Raw genomic sequence first — 15,946 nt, 5'->3', positions numbered from 1 at the left:
GTTTTCTGCGGCTTATCCCAGCGGCCGCCTCGCCCGCTTAATGCCTTGGCAAATGAAAAAGAGGGAAAAACGTGGCGAGCCAGCCACCAGTCTCTCCGGCCGCGTCCCTGCGCCTCCCCGCAAGTCCGCGTATCCTTTCCGCCGCGATTTCGCGTCGTGTAATGTCCCATCCCTTTGAATCAAAGCAATTACGTTTACTCGTTGTTCTGTCGGAAGGGGGATTTTTTTTTTCTTTATTTTTCTTATTGTTGAAGAAATTGATTCGGAAGAGTATAAATGAGGTAGAATTTACCTTCCACTCGATTCACGTAACCTCGTCAGAAGTAAAATCTTCCGACTCGATCGAAACGAAGAACGGTCTCTCGTTCTAGCGATAGACACGTCGGACGAAATTGGCGGCGAGTGGTTCTTGCGATTGACCGGACGTTGAACGTTAGACGTCGCCGGGTATTTAGATGGCGGATTGGAGTCACGAGCGTAATCTGTCACCGGTACCGCTTCCAGCGTAGTTTTCTACGGCTTATCGCGGCATCGGCTCGCATTTAATCCCCGCAAAAAACGATGCCCGTTCCCCACGGGGACCGTAAGCCGCCCGTGTGGCGCCTGTATCCTTGCCAGGCGTACGACAGCCAACGACAATGGCGATCCCACCGGTAGACCCTCGAGATACCGGCGGAATCTGTCGCGCACACCGGGTGACCTATTTCGAAAGAACCCTGTAGAATCACGAGATCGTGCGTGGCATCGAGGAGTAGACACAAAAGGATACAGAAATGAGTGATTCTCATTTTACGTTCTCATTTGGACGCTGAATAAGTGTTCATTTTGCTAGGAAATTCCACGGCCGATGTTCTCTCTACGAATTAACTCGAGAGATTGCCGGTCGGCGAGAGGAGAGCGCATAGACTGTAAGAAAAAAAAAGGTGGGATCCGCGTTATAGGAGGCAATATCCGAGGGTGTCGAAATACAAAATGTCGGAATCTCGGCCGTCGGCCGGGGACGGGCCGTTATGATTTAGCTGCTCGTAAAGGCGGCTCCGATGTAGGAAAATATTAAAATTGAAAATCCTCAACGGTGATATACGCGTGCGTGATATTGGTGGCCGGCAGCTGTCCCGTTCCCGAAGGTTGCCGCCGAAGAAGAACGACGACACCCTTCGCGGCGGAGAGAAGGCGCAGAGACGGAAGGCGAGTCCTCCAGGATCGCGAGGAGAAATCTTTCGGTGTAACCGAAAGAGACGAGGCGAGGCGTGGGATGGGGCGATTCGGGGGGGAGGAGGGGGGGAGGGGGAAGAGAAAAGGGGTCTGGTGACGACGCGATATTGTCTCGAGACTCGGTGACTCCGCGTGTCGGGACAATGCTACTTTAAAATATCGTCGAAAGTATAAAGAGGAGACGGAGAAGAAGGGTGGGTGAGTCGCGGGGCGCGTGCTATATATGCGGACGAACGAAATAGAAAAGGGTGAGAAGAGAGTGAGCATGCGTGAAGGCATAGGGTGTCGCGCCACTTGTCGCGAGGACACACGTGTCGCACGCTATTGGAGTCGGGAAGGGGGAGAAAGGGTGACTCCGGCGAGTCACCCCATACGTGCCATTTCCTATTCCTGGCGTCGTTGTAACGCGCGGCCTTTCGCCCACCTATAACGCGGGGACTTTAAAGTGAAATAAATTAGAGCCGACGCCCGCCGAATAACTCTCGGCCTCTCTTCTCTCTTTTTCTCCCTCGTCCAGCCCCCGGATCCTCGACCCCTTTCGAAAACCTCTGCAGCAGCCGAGGGTTGTGCAGCTCTCGCCTCGGATAACGCCGTTCGCCTATGATCGCGGTTTCGACGCATTTGTCACCGCGTTTATTGCGGAATGCGATATTGAGAGAGATATACTACGGTATATATGTAGGGAGTAGAGGGCTGTTTATGGTGGTGCGTTCGGCACCTCGATTCAATTTTTTAGCCGTTCCGTTTCGCTTGTAACTTTGGAACACCGTTCCTCGCGTCGTCGACGTTGCAACTGGTGTTCGCTCTATCGAATGGATCGGGCCAAAACTTTCGCAGTTTATTTTAACTGCCGACTCGTGCACGGACGTGAAATGGTATACGGATTTCCAAATAGTAGCGGAATCCGTTCCCGTACATCGATCGTCGTTTTATTTCAATGGAAAACGCGAAATAAACTTTCGAACAACGCGAAATTGCGACGACGACGATTTACTCGATCTTGTCTCGAAGGCATTTCGAAAGATCGGTGATCCATCGCGGCTCTTACGCGGATCGTCCGCGTTTTCACCTCCGCCGGATAATCACCGGTGCACGCACACAATTACGCGCAATTTGTCGCACTTATCGAAGCGGACATCGTGAACGGCCGGTACGTGCTCGTAGCTGGTACCTCGCTTTCGTGAGTACCGGTTCACCGAGCCACCGCGTCGCGAGTTTGCACTTTGCATACGATATTTCAAGGTCGCGCAATTTTTATCCCCGCCACCGACCGCGGCGATCGACCCGCTCTCTTCTCAACCATGAATTTTTTTCAACCTGTACCGCTCCCTACGACACGTTTTCTTTTGGCCGAATTGTGATTAAAATCTTCTTTTTTTCTTTTTCTCTTCTTTTTTTTTTTTTTTCTTTTTTTGAAGTAATCTCTGCGTTCCAATAACTATTAAACCGACTATAAGACTGAAAGTGTCACGGTTATTTTTTGTCCAAGATCCTACGTTGTATCAACAGCACCAATCATGCCACTACTTGTACTCGTTTTTCGTCGATTACTCGATTTACACAACTATCACACCATCCGAACGACATCGTTACCACGTCTTGGAATATAGCCATCGTCGAGACCTTCGAACGATCGTTTGTACAAATCGTCGATCAAGCGCAATCTGCAACCGTAATTCCAACAGTAATCTTCTCGATTCTGCCGCGACACTCGCAAGAATTTTTATATTTCAATCGTTTTAATCGAAGGAGAACGAACGTAGAACGAGAGAGTGTTGTCTCTCACCTATAAACAGTTTCAAGATGCTGGGCCATCTTGGCCGAAAAGTTCACTCGAAGAGCGAGTCCACCTTCTCATTTTCTTCGCAGGTACTTGCTCGGCTCGATTCGCTCGGCCACGCGGTCCGCCTGCTAAATTATTCAAAAGATCAGAATCTTAAGGGCGAGCTGCTGAATTATTAATCTATAGGCGTTATTGGGTGCGTGTGCGGTTATCTCGATACCGGCACGCATTAGTCAAACGGGTGTTGGCGATCGGGCCGGTTCGGCTACGCGTGCATCTTCGACCTGGTATTGTTGATATCTTTGTAAAGGCAAAGAAGCGGATCAAAGGTGTGGCAGGTGTATCCTGCGCGACCGAGGAAAAGCGGCCCCTGTCTCACCTGCCGCCCTCCGCGCGATACTAATTGCCAGATAACGTCCCTCCGATGTTCCATTCACCGCGACACGATTTTATGTACCATCGATCCCGCGCTATTTCACACGCGTACACTGCCCTTCATAAATATTTGCAACATCTTGGACATCTCCACGCAAATAAATAGCTTTGGAAAGTGATCACTGAATTTTAATATCGATGCTCTTTCTTTAGTGGAATAAAAACCTGCGGACGCATTCATTGCGTTACGCAAAGATCGAAAGCAACGCTTTCCTCGTAATTTTACCAACAGCCGATCGAACGATCGGTTCAAAATCGGCTCGTTGTTATTTCTTTCGTTCATTTAACTCTTGTTAAAGAAAATGCATCATTTCTTTTCTTATTATCGAAAAGTTATTTCATATATTAAATTTGTTTCATATATTAAATTGACAGCTATCAGTATTCCTTTCGATTTTCAGAAGTTCAAGGAATCAGTCTTGAGTCAGAAAATGTTCAGAGACGAAGCAATTTGTAATGTCCTGTAATTTCAGGAGCATTTCGAAGAGTTTGTCGCTACCGAAAACCAAGACTTCTTCCAAAAGAGTATTTTTTTATTAGAATCCCCTTGGAAGAACGTAACGAATGCAAATGATTCGATTAAAGTCGAGAATAATTTTCAAAAATTTGGTATTATTCACAACATAATCTTTCTTCTATAAAAATCCGAGATTTCATACGATACGATCAATTGCATCAAAGTGTCCACCTTTAAGACCCTGTTGCATCCTTTTCTTTGTACGTTTATGTCACGTTGTGATGCACGAGGGTGCGAAAGACGTTGGTTCGGTATCATATTTGCATCGTGATTGCCTGTCGCGCGTGTATCGGGGGAACTGCGATACTGTTGCAGAAGGAAGAACCTGTTATTAGAGCGCGATGAAGGATTATATTGTCGTGGGACGAGTGTTGCAATCCTTGCGACGGACAGTCGCTTTTGTTTTAACTTCCCTTTCTCTCTCTCTCTCTCTCTCTCTCTCTCTCTCTGTTCGATGGCAATGAGATGCGTATTGTAGTAGGTTAGGATTAATCGCTGGTGTTTACCGTTCTTTTGTACCTGTCCAAGTTACAGAGTAATAACAACTGCGGTAAGAAACTCGTCAAGTATTCGTAATATGTAGCAATTTCCCAACTCGAGTTCTTTTAACCATTTTCTAAATTGTTAGTTTTAGAGGGCTTACATTTATTAATGGTTCAATTATGCCATCAGGCATACAAATGTATGTATTCTCTCGTACCATCGTACATCGGCGATCTGGATCATTTATATCCAAATCTAATTTTATCCTAAATATTCATAAAAGAAACAGAGTCAATGTAAAAGAAAAACATGACCATATAATTTTTATCCATTATTTATTGATATATACATTTACGATACGTCTACATTTACGAGAATATACTGTACACCATTCAGTGTAATAAGCTACGAAAACCATTTCTTGCAAGATTTTCTTCTATGTTTTTGCTGTGGACAGCTCCAACACTAATCAGTCACTAGTTAAATTAACACTAATGAAACAAGTTCTTGTTATTTTTTTTACAGTGGAATAGTTGACGACGAATTGAATGTACATACGTCGTTTTGTCAAGTAAAGCAGGCTTGAATCATTCGGTGGTCAATAATTACAATTTAAGAATAGGTGAAATTTGATCGATTTCAATTATTTTACGAATCAGAGACAATTCAGCGAAAGTGAACGTATAATCAGGACCCTCAAAGTATTATGTAAATCAGTCTTAAATCTTTAGCGACACGAGACAAAATTTTTTTATCAACAGGTAGGACGATGCTGTAAAATAAAGTAACGGTGAAGAGCCGGCAGAGAGAAATCCAGCGGCGAACAGCCGGATGAAAGTCGGAAAGTTCATGCGTGCCCCGATCTGTCCGTCGCACGCAAAGGTTCGTTTTCACGGCATCGCGTTTCAATCTCCTGGTTCGTGCACGCACGCCGCGCTACGAGATAATATTGTTGCGTCGCGGAAACGCGAATTCGCACGCTCCGAATGATATTCATAATACGACGCCATTAATTCCTCATTGTCTCCGCTTTTTCTCCTCGCGTGAATTCTTTTCCATCTTCGCGTCGTCCTCCCCTTCCACTCGAGTTTCCTCGAGGGCGAGAAAATAGCCGCGCAGCGATAACGCATCGATGCGACGAGAAGAGTGGCTCGTTGCGTGCGCTCGTGTTCTCTTTTTCTTTTTTTTCTTTCGCGAAGAGATAAAACTAGATCCTCGTTACGCGATTCTGGTTGTGTGGCAAACGATCCTGGTCAATCGTAAAGCTTGACTCGCGACTCGAACTTTTTCCAGGGATACACGCCGTTACACATCGCCATGCAGTTCGACCACGAGAATATCTTCAATCTGTTGGTTCAGGTGTACGGTGAGTCCGTGGCATTGCAAATTGCAGATCCACAGTTTCCATTGTGTTGTTTTAACTGCGTAATTGCAGCTACGTATAAATGTAGCGCCGCTGTACGCAACTATCAGTAATTCATCTCCGTGCATTTTGAACGATTTATTTATTAGCGAGAAAGGAAACTGTGCAATTGATGATTGCGTTCTGCCCGCTCGAACGCGAATATCGGGTATTTGAATCGAAACGAGAATACACGAGAATACGTTTAATCCATCGGTTGGTTATTAATGCTCGGAAATTCATCGAGTTATCTCCGTCTCTTCTGATCGATCGGTCGATTTATCGTGCGTTGGAAAGCTATCGATACGATGTCAGATCTTAAGAAAACAAATTGTCTTATATAATAGTAAATGTAAAAGTTTAATCAAAAAAAAAAAAAAAAAAAATTGAACGAAATTGTACAAAAATTGAACGATTTCTCGGGCGTATCTTGCATTTTGTTTTTCGCGCGATATTTACAGGTGCGAACCAAGAGGTACGCGACTACAGTGGAAAGAAGGCCAGACAGTACTTGGTCTCCCAGGAGGCGGCCGTCAGTCAGGACACCTTCCGCAGTAAGTATTTGCGCTCCTTCGATGCAAATAAACTCAAACCGATGCGAAAGAAAGGATGAAAGAGGAACAAAAACGGGGTGGGGGGAGGGGAAAGAAAGAAAAGAATAAATACAATTTATTATCCGCGTAAAAGCGCAATAATTGACTCGTAAATGCGAACGCTATCGAGCCGCACGAACAAACGATGCTATCGACCAGCACCGTAAATGAGACCCGTCAAAGTTTCATAATATTCGCGCGAGGGGAAGCTCGTAACGTTTACGCAAATCGCCGAGTAAATTACCCCCTCCCCTTTTGTCTGTACTCTTTTATCATGCCGTATTTTTCTTCCTTTTTTTCTCCGTTTTTATTCACTTCCTCTTGTTCGCCGTTGAAAACCCGAGAGAACGATCGTCGCCGCCGATTTTTTCCCTCTTCCGTTGCGCGGTTATCTCGGCAATATCGATGGTCTATTAATTTCGCGTTAATCGCGAGCCTGAGAAAATCGCGTCAATGCCACGAGCAGATAGCATTGTCGCCCGAACAGCGAGGCGATTAAAGTTACGCAACGTTATAAGAGTCGAACCGCTCCGGGGGACCCGAGGGGGAAAATACGCCCGCGCGTATGCTTCCCTTCTAACGAGGATTCCCCTCGTTCGTTTCGATTGTATTTTAAAAAGCATCCGCGTTCCTGTCGACTCGATTCGAAATAAATGATTCTTGCGGTACCGGATCGTTTGAACCGCGAATACGCTACGGGCTAAAAGAGGTGAGCTTGAAATCCAAGCTCCTTATCAAACTTATCGAAAAATAATATACGTGCTTTGTACGTGCTTTTAGCTCGCAGTGTTTAAATAGATTAATGAATAACATGAGACACAGGTATTCCCTTCGAAGAAATTTATTTAAAATATATTTAAAATACATCTTTGCGTATATCATTACAAGTTACAAGTCATAACGGGGAATGACTTGAGAATCTTCCCCTAATTCGATACCTCTCGATTATTCCCTCCGGCTCTAGCTTGATTCGTACGATCCGAAATAATTCGCGATTTTATTCAAGTGGGTCTCCTACGAGAGAGAAGAGACACAGCGTAATAAAATACGGATGCTCAATCGTCGCGATAGAGCAATTACAGGTTACCGCACCAGGTAACACCGCAGTTTGCACCGCTTTTACGCGCTTGATTCTGATTCAGCCTCGCTCTTTCTCGCAGCCTTCTATTTTCATTGTCAGCTTTCTTTTAATCGTGCGCATGTCCGTCCCGAGGAATTCGCCCCTGCCGTGCCTCGGCGACGTTTGCTTCCTAGTTTCCATATTCTTTCCAAGGGAGCATGCGAGTAATCTGCATGAGGCGTTTAACTAGTTTGCATCGACCATACACCTTCTCCATCTTCCCTTTTTCATCAGAAGCAATTAAGTTTGCAGCTCTTTTCTCTATCCATCCGTATTGGATTTTGCTCGAGCGAAGAGATCTCTATGGAGAGATACACATTTTCTTCGGGACTCTTCGTTTCTTCACTTGTGTAACAAACTTCATTCTTGAATCCTTTTATCTTGTCTTGTCATTTTTTGATAACTATTTAAACGAATGTTGGCTATCTTAAAATAATACGTACGATGTCATTTTCTTCCCTTTTTTTTTCTTTTACTTGAAAATGCAAAACTCGTTCTATCTCAAAAGTGAAGGGCAAGCGTTTCATCTGAACGCATCTAAAAATAATCTCAAAAGAATCTTGTACATCTCGTTCATTTCTTTCAAGAGCTTGACATTTCTTTCTACACTTGAACGAATAATCGACTAATTTCATTCAACAATAATAACGTGCCAAATTCTCGCAAATGATTTCCCATCATCCCGCAACCAAAAAAAAATCTTCATCGAGATTAATCCTTCGTAACGAGTGATGGCAAATTGACAGCATGCTTGCTTTTCTAAACGTTAATCCTCGCTCTCGTGAGAAAAAGGTAAAAGGTGTATTGTCCACGTGTGGCGACCACGCGATCGAAATAGACGGCAATGGTAGGAAATGGTTTTCGGGCTCTCTCTCTCTCTCCTCTCTCCTCCTCTGTCCTCCTCTGTTCTCGGTGAGTATCGGGGCTCTGGAAGTATTCTTCTGTTGTAGGGATTACTGCTGCCGCTACGCTCAGGCAAGTTCAGAAGCACACCTCTGCTAAAGTAGTAAAGCGCTTGTGTCGCAAGATTAAAGTAGCCGCACCTTAGAGTAACGTATGACTGTCACTTTTGTCGACGCTGACGTGAGTATTGCGCGGAGAATCCGCGGGTCCACTTCGCGTCTTTTTCTGTTTCCTTTTTTTTCTTTCATTTTTAACACACTGCGCGCGAGATCGAGAGATCTCGACGGTCTACGACAAAGGAGGAAACTCTCCGATATTCTGGCTTTATGTGTGTATTACTTTTCTTTTTTTTTTTCGTTTTATCTCGATTGGTATTCGATAATCGGTGGACCCGTTCATTCCCGAAATTCCAATGGAATCGTGTATGTTCAGTACTCGTGACTCCTCGCTTCGATCTTTTACTCGTCGATTCGCACACCGCTGAATGTAAGCGTCCTGTCGTGTCTTCACACGTGCTCACACATATGTATTCGTAACCGTGAATGAAGTCGCGAACAGCGGCTGTTGCGAACGCGTGAATGTTTCGTTAATTTTATCCGTTTGACGATGTCGCGTTGCTATTGATGGAACGTTGCGCTTGTCATCGAATGCCTCGACGTAATGAAATCGCACTTGTGTAACGATCGATGCGTAGTACTCTCGAAGCTTGACGCAATACGCGTGCTATACTTGAAATAAAACGTAATGGTATAACGAGCATAAATCCTCGCCTCACGTTGTCTCCAAACGATTTGTCTTTGAACGAAATTATTTTCGTTTCAACGATCAATCCAAGTGGCAGTAGTACCTGAAAAAAAAAAAAAAAAAAAAAACAAGACTCCCAGCACCGTAGAAAACGAATGTGATTTAACCCTGTCGGCCGACGATGCGAACATTTCCTGAACGCCGTGATTTCATTTCGTTCGATTTTACACGTTTACGCTCTCGGCCGGTCACGTAAGGCGAGAATCACTCAGGCCTGTTTCACATCGTCGGCTAACGACAATCGTCACTGTTTTTCTTTGTTGCCATTTCACTATTCACCGCGTCTATGTAATAAAGCATGCGTACGCGAGCATGAGAAAATCTGCCGATTTCCCTCGTCCACATCCACGTCCGTATTGCGCGTTGCACTTTTGCGTCTCATTGTCAACAAATTAAAAACCGATCGTCTTAACACATATTCACTTCACACGCGTTGATTCTACGCAAGTTCGTTCACTCTTTCGAGCTTCAGTTTGGCGAAACACGCGAGAAGATCGACTTCCCGCCGGAAGGCGGTCAACTTCGCGGGAATCGACCTCGAAACGACATCGACTTTGTGTCTTTAAATATCCACTTTAGATTAAATATCTCGGCACATCGTCGTCCTGTTGCATTACACGTTCCGTATAAAGAAAAAGTCAGTTGAATCGTATAACCGAACGAATTCATCTTCCGTATTTGATCCGCGTGGAAATAGTTTCCTTTCAGATAACAATCAGTGCCTGGTAACGTTCTAGCAGGATTTAACAGCCAACAGTTGGCTGCTTAAGTTTTTTTCTACATCTCGTACACTTTGTCATTTTGTTATTCACTCGAACAAGTACAATACAAGAATTATTCTTCGTCGTTGATGATTAGTTTACTTAGCTACACTTTCCATTTCTTGCGAAAGCGTTTAGAAATTAAAATTATCACAAATTTTACAAATACGTAGAGCCTCTTTCACTCGGGTAAATATTTCAACGAATTTCGACATTGCTGATCGTTGTTAATTCCACGACACTCGACGTGTTGATTAGACAAGCGATTTCGACAGTGTTGCTCTTTTTCATAGGTCACGTTTAGAAACTTCGAGTCGATCGTTATCTTACCAGGCACTGAGGTATCTCTAGATCTCCTTCATTTGTTATTAACCAACGACGACAGCTAGCAAACACACGGCAGAGACTGTCGTTCTAACGTTTTCTAACCACGACGACTAATTTAACGTTTAGTGTAATTCCGGCTTTCTGACAATTCTTAATAAACACTCTGTGTCTATTAATCCTTGACACTCTTCTATCTTGACGCCCGCGCACGCCGAGGCCTTCATCAAGACAGTCTCAAATGATTTTCTATTTTATTTCAGAAATAAAAGCAAGGAAAAAGCATGCAGGTAAGAAATAATCCGCATGGAGAGATTACTAATTAAATGGAACTATAGTTTAGTTAGTGCATGCGTTGGGCCGTTCTGTAAAGTAGTACGACACGTTGTTCGGTACAGTGTTTCTTGTTGTTAGTATCTCTTTCAACTTGGTACGCTGCTATTTGTTTCTATTCGCAGTGTTATTCTTTCTGCCGAAAATGAAACAAGTGAAAAAATAATTAATAGAATTCGCATTGGTTGCGTAGCGTTTGGAGTTTCTACTTGAATGAAAACATGTTCAGTTCAGTGCTGGATTATTTCGTGGCTGAAACGGAGAAAATTGGTGGACGATTGTAGGGATTGATTAGAATTATCAATCAAAAACCACGTAAAATTAGATTGTTAACCCTCAAAATTTATGTAGAAAAATCCATGATGAACTACGTTTCCAACAAAGATTTGATGTATACTTCTGCCAATCTTCTCCTTTCTTATAGACAAATCTCTATTTTCGAATTGATACAATCACCCCTTATAATTCATTTATCCTTCGCGCAGGTCTACATATTTCTATACAACTTGCCCTTTAAACATCATCTAAAAAACTTACTCTATATAACTAAGAACTAAACCTATCCTATTCCAACACTTGTCTATCTAAAGTCACTACAAGAAATATTAGTCGCACATATCCTTACTTTTCAATGAAGCACCTTTCTGTCGAATTCTACGTTTTACTTTCATAGTATCGAATATTTTTCATATGGTATTGCCAATGGTGTGCCAATACTCTTTGCCACTGCAAATGCCAAGGAACTCCCTCTACAAAAAGATAGCTTCAGCTCTTCGATCATCCCTAAACTTCGAACCTAGCACCCTTCATCGGTAGATGCATGCGACACGAACCGAATTTCAAACACGAGGGACGTTCCAAAGAGCAACCAGTGCGAAAGATGCACACTGTCATCGCTTCGGTTGCCAGTAGCACGACGCACAGTTGGCTTAGGAAGCGTGATTTAGAAACGAAGTTAAACGCAACGAGGAACGTACCAATACGCGCGGCAAGCGTTTACCAACTACGATGATTGCAACGCGTGGTAACACGATGATTGATTGAACACGCAGAGAAAGATCTTGGTTTCCTGCGTATTGGCTCGCTGAACGTACGCGTGAAACGTACGACGGAAGCGTTCAGCCAGTTCCTGGGTGTGGCAACTAGCAGCAGCGCCAGCAGCAGCAACAACGAGAAGATACACAAGAGCTGGGGATCGGCGGATAATGTGCAGGTAGAGGAGAGAAAAAGGGACGAGATCGCGTTCTCGAAAATTACCCGATACACCCGGCCTCCTTTGCTTAACCCCCCTATAATTATACAACCCTTGGACGAGCATTCGCAACCACTGTATCCCTCAGTCCCCTTTCTAAACCCTTGTTGCATGAATATTATGCGACGAAATCGCCAACACGTTTAATATTAACACTCGCTTTCCACAGGTAGCGAGGTGAAATTTGCGCTTTGTTTTCACTCATAAGTTGCAAATTTCTAACAGGAGATCACTAATTTTCAGTAATTTTGTTTGATTAAAATTCTCTATATTATGATATTTTATATCATCTTACGCATAAAACGTTTTAAACGTTTAAACTTTACTTGAAAGATGCAAAAAAAAAAAAAAATGAAAACATGGTAAATTATTTTAATTGAGTTTTCTTTATGCTCCTTTACTATGTCTTTAGTATGTTTTATTTTACTCATTTTATTATTTCATTATATCAACCCAACGTTCCAAAAACTTCGTCCAATGGTTGTACTACGTTTCTCTCGGGAACTGAAATCTTTCTTTTGATTCTCGCGTGAAGCTGGATCAGAAAATGATGCCACCGCCAAAGTACGCACCGATCAAGAAGAGGAGGAGCCGGCGAGCGCAGGATTTCGGATCGTCGCGGAATCACCAGGCTGCCAGTCAACCAACCACACCGCTCCTTCAGGGCAAGGTTTCTCGGCCAAGTCAGTCGATGCATCGTCGACCAACTTCCACAACAGTCATCAGTTCCGCCGCGCCCAAGTCGCAGCAGAACGACTCGGACTCGGATACCGCGTGTGGCTTCGATTCCGCCTGGAGAGGATCCGCTCAACTCTAGGAGAATCTTTCTCACGAAGATTTTTAGCCTTTAGTATCGCGAAAACCCGAGGCTTTACTCAATCACCGTGTACCTTGCCTTCTACTCTTCTTTAAATAATCTTTATCTTTTTCCCCGTTTATTAATTGGTCAAAATCGGGTGAATTTAGAAAAAGACTGAAAAACAGATTGTTAGAGTTAAAAAAAAAAAGTAACGATAATGGTATAATTGATTAGCCTAGGTGTTAGACATATTTAAAGTGAATTACGCTTTTCGTGAATTATAAAACAATGAGGAACAAGGATTTGAATTTGTATTGAGATTCTAAAATTACAAAGATCTCTGTGAAAGATCACCTGTCGTACCAATCGACCAATTGACACAACGATTTGAAAGGAATTGATTTTTAAAAAAGACTATTATAATTTCTCGACGATATTTTCTTACGTTACAGAAACGATATGCTCTTTAATGTAATCGTTACCGTAGGTTTTGTGCCTTAATTTAACACTGGGAAGCAATGCTTTAGGTTTACAAATGTGTTCTCTGCACAAAAGCCAAATATATATTTTATCGTAAGCGTGAAAGCAAGATTGCAATTCCTTTATACAGGGTGTATTGCGCACAATTTTTTGTAAAATATTTTTAAGGATGTAACTACACTTGATGTACCTAAGTCGTAGTGAATAGAAATTGCAATATCGTTCTCATATTATTAATAAAGATATTAAATATTTGATCGTAGATTTTCTAAATAAATTGTATAAATATTTGTTTGAAATAATAATAAATAATTACTTGATTAACTGTAATCGTACACGTATTTTCAGATAGATTTATCAGAGGTATTTCATGAAATTTAATAAGTAATAAGCGCGCCATCTTTTTGTGTATTTTAAAATTAGTTTCACTTGCAAGTTCTTGTACTTTATTCTAGATGTCGCATAATTATATTGCCAATTCTATTTACCGATATTAATTTTGAAAATATCAACAGAGTAATTTGGAAATGACATTCTAATGCATTAAGAACAAAATGAATAATTAATTTGCATTCTATCTATATACACATAGAACTTTGCATCTTATGGGACTTCGTGTTCCATGTTCTGAAATATCGACATAGCAAAAAAATCAATAGCTTTTTAGCGCACTCTAGGCTCAAATCACAGACAAGATATATGAATTGAATAAAATAAAGAAAAAAAAATTGTATAGCAGATTTTAAGAACTCGTTAATATTCTAATCTTCAAAATTATGATGAATTTAATCATAAAAAAATTTTTCAGGTAATATTCACTTAAAATATTAATTTTAAAAAATATATAAAGAAATAAGGTTATCTTTTTCTTTATATATTTTTAAATTACAGACTTTTAATTAAATTATTATTAAAGTAATTGTAGAATGATATTGAAACTTTGAATTTTAATAAAGATACTAATGTAATTAATATTAATTGTAATTGGTAACAATTTATTTAATTTTTACTACCTGTTAATATCAGTAATTTGCCATTAAATGGAGCCACCATAACAAAAATAAACTCTGTGAACAATTTATATATATTACGTCAAAAATCAACATAATATTGCACGGAGAAAATTTCTATGAGTTAAAACTTTAATCTAGATCTTAGAAAATTCGAAAATTCAGCTTTTATTTTGTCAAATTAGATTTTTTAAATTTATTGTAAAGAGATTCTACTATTTCTCCGCTAGATGGTTATAGCGTTGTGGTGTCCATGAAAGCAAACTTTGAAACTAAAAGAAAAATTAATTTATGAAATTTTATAATTGTATATCCTTAATATATATTGTTTTATCTTTATGAATGTTAAATACTTAAACTATAAATATAATTTAACTGTGGCAATCTAATATCAGTTAAAGTTAAAGGATTATTTTCAAACAACAAAATATGTAGGGTTAACTTGATTTTATTTAACAGAAATATTAATTTTCTTCTTAAAAAGAAATTACCTCTTCCGAATCATGTACGACGTATATCATCCTAGTGTAAGTGTAATGGCATTTAAATAATTTTTAAGCATTAATCCTAAACTAAACTAATTTACTTTAATGCTATTAGTATTATAATATTGGAAAGTTGGGTTGTACTGATCCTATAAAAATAAGTACAACATTTTATGTTTATATTGAATTGTGTGAAGCAAAAAGATATTGGGAAGTTAATTACAAATACAATGAAAATCTCGATTTGTTATATTTGGAAGTAAAAAAAAATAAAAATTCACAAACAGAAGTATATGTACCTTGGCCAACGTCATCCAACATCTCTCTTGATATGATCGAAAAGATACAAAAAGATTTAGATATTGAACAGTAAGAACAAAAATTATTCATATACTCTGACACTCACGTGATGGTGATTTATTTAATTGATGTATGTATTTTGTAACAGGATAACCCTTGTTTTTAAATTGGAAGATAGCACAAGCATTATTTACAAAGTTAGCAAAGGTCTTGTGAAACCTATAAGTCCAGAAAAAACTAAATTGATGAAAGAGAAAGAAGAAAAGAAATTAAATTTAGAGAAAGAAATAAGGAAAAATACTTCATATTTGTATGAGCTAGCAAAGTCCTTAAATACAGAAGATGCTAATAAGGATGATTCAAATATAAGCCATGACAATAAAATGATAACTGAATAAAATATTTTATTAATTTTTTGAATTCTTTGAAGATTAGGATTTTTTAAAAAAGTAGGTATAAAATTATAAGATATTTTCCTTAAATATTTATTATTGAAAAAATTGTTGTTTAATATGTATATTATTTCTATGCTTGAAATATAGTAAAATTGAAAAGACTTACTAGATATTATGTAACTATTTAAAATGATATGTATTAAGCTGCCATTGCAATTGTGGATATTAAATAAATTATTGCTTAAGACATTTTATAAGCAGTTTCTATCTTAACGCATTATCTACATGATTTAATAAATATTGCAAGTATGAGGCACATGCTGTTTCATTACTTCCTACTACCTGTAAATATAATGAACATTCTAAACTAAGATCAAAATTTTTATGTTATTTTGTATATATAAAAATACGTAACGAAAGTATATTTTAACAAGGTTTCTACTCTGAATGTTAAAAATATATTTATCTATAAAAAAAAAAAATTGATGACGTATGATTTATATACAGCTTTAAATTATTATTCTTTGACCAACACTTCATTTTTAACATTTT

At 40.2% G+C, this 15,946-nt stretch overlaps 2 protein-coding genes across 7 annotated transcripts in view; both read left to right on the top strand.

The window, feature by feature from the left end:
- LOC122533110 (ankyrin repeat domain-containing protein SOWAHB) overlaps positions 1–13,459 on the top strand; it is a 134,263-nt gene extending 120,804 nt beyond the window's left edge. For 4 of the 6 annotated variants that reach the window (XM_043662503.1, XM_043662502.1, XM_043662500.1 and 1 more), the window contains 5 exons: positions 5,727–5,799; positions 6,297–6,389; positions 10,604–10,630; positions 11,726–11,886; positions 12,461–13,459. In XM_043662503.1, the coding sequence (XP_043518438.1) occupies positions 5,727–5,799; positions 6,297–6,389; positions 10,604–10,630; positions 11,726–11,886; positions 12,461–12,742 (636 nt within the window). In that variant the 3' untranslated portion in view covers positions 12,743–13,459. Of the gene's footprint in view, positions 1–5,726; positions 5,800–6,296; positions 6,390–8,498; positions 9,215–10,603; positions 10,631–11,725; positions 11,887–12,460 lie in introns of those variants that run through there. The other 2 variants (XR_006307647.1, XM_043662504.1) reach the window with 2 other exon arrangements.
- A 984-nt stretch (positions 13,460–14,443) lies between these two features.
- On the top strand, positions 14,444–15,643 carry LOC122533130. The gene is made up of 3 exons (XM_043662534.1): positions 14,444–14,741; positions 14,815–15,068; positions 15,148–15,643. Exons 1-3 carry the CDS (start codon positions 14,718–14,720, stop codon positions 15,395–15,397), a joined length of 528 nt encoding a protein of 175 aa, XP_043518469.1. The 5' UTR covers positions 14,444–14,717; the 3' UTR covers positions 15,398–15,643.
- The last annotated feature ends 303 nt before the right edge of the window (positions 15,644–15,946 follow it).

Source organism: Frieseomelitta varia, unplaced genomic scaffold, assembly GCF_011392965.1.
Source record: "Frieseomelitta varia isolate USP_RPSP 00005682 unplaced genomic scaffold, Fvar_1.2 scaffold_495, whole genome shotgun sequence".
Classification (NCBI taxonomy): Eukaryota; Metazoa; Arthropoda; class Insecta; order Hymenoptera; family Apidae; genus Frieseomelitta; species Frieseomelitta varia.
This window is presented reverse-complemented; position numbering and strand designations above follow the sequence as displayed.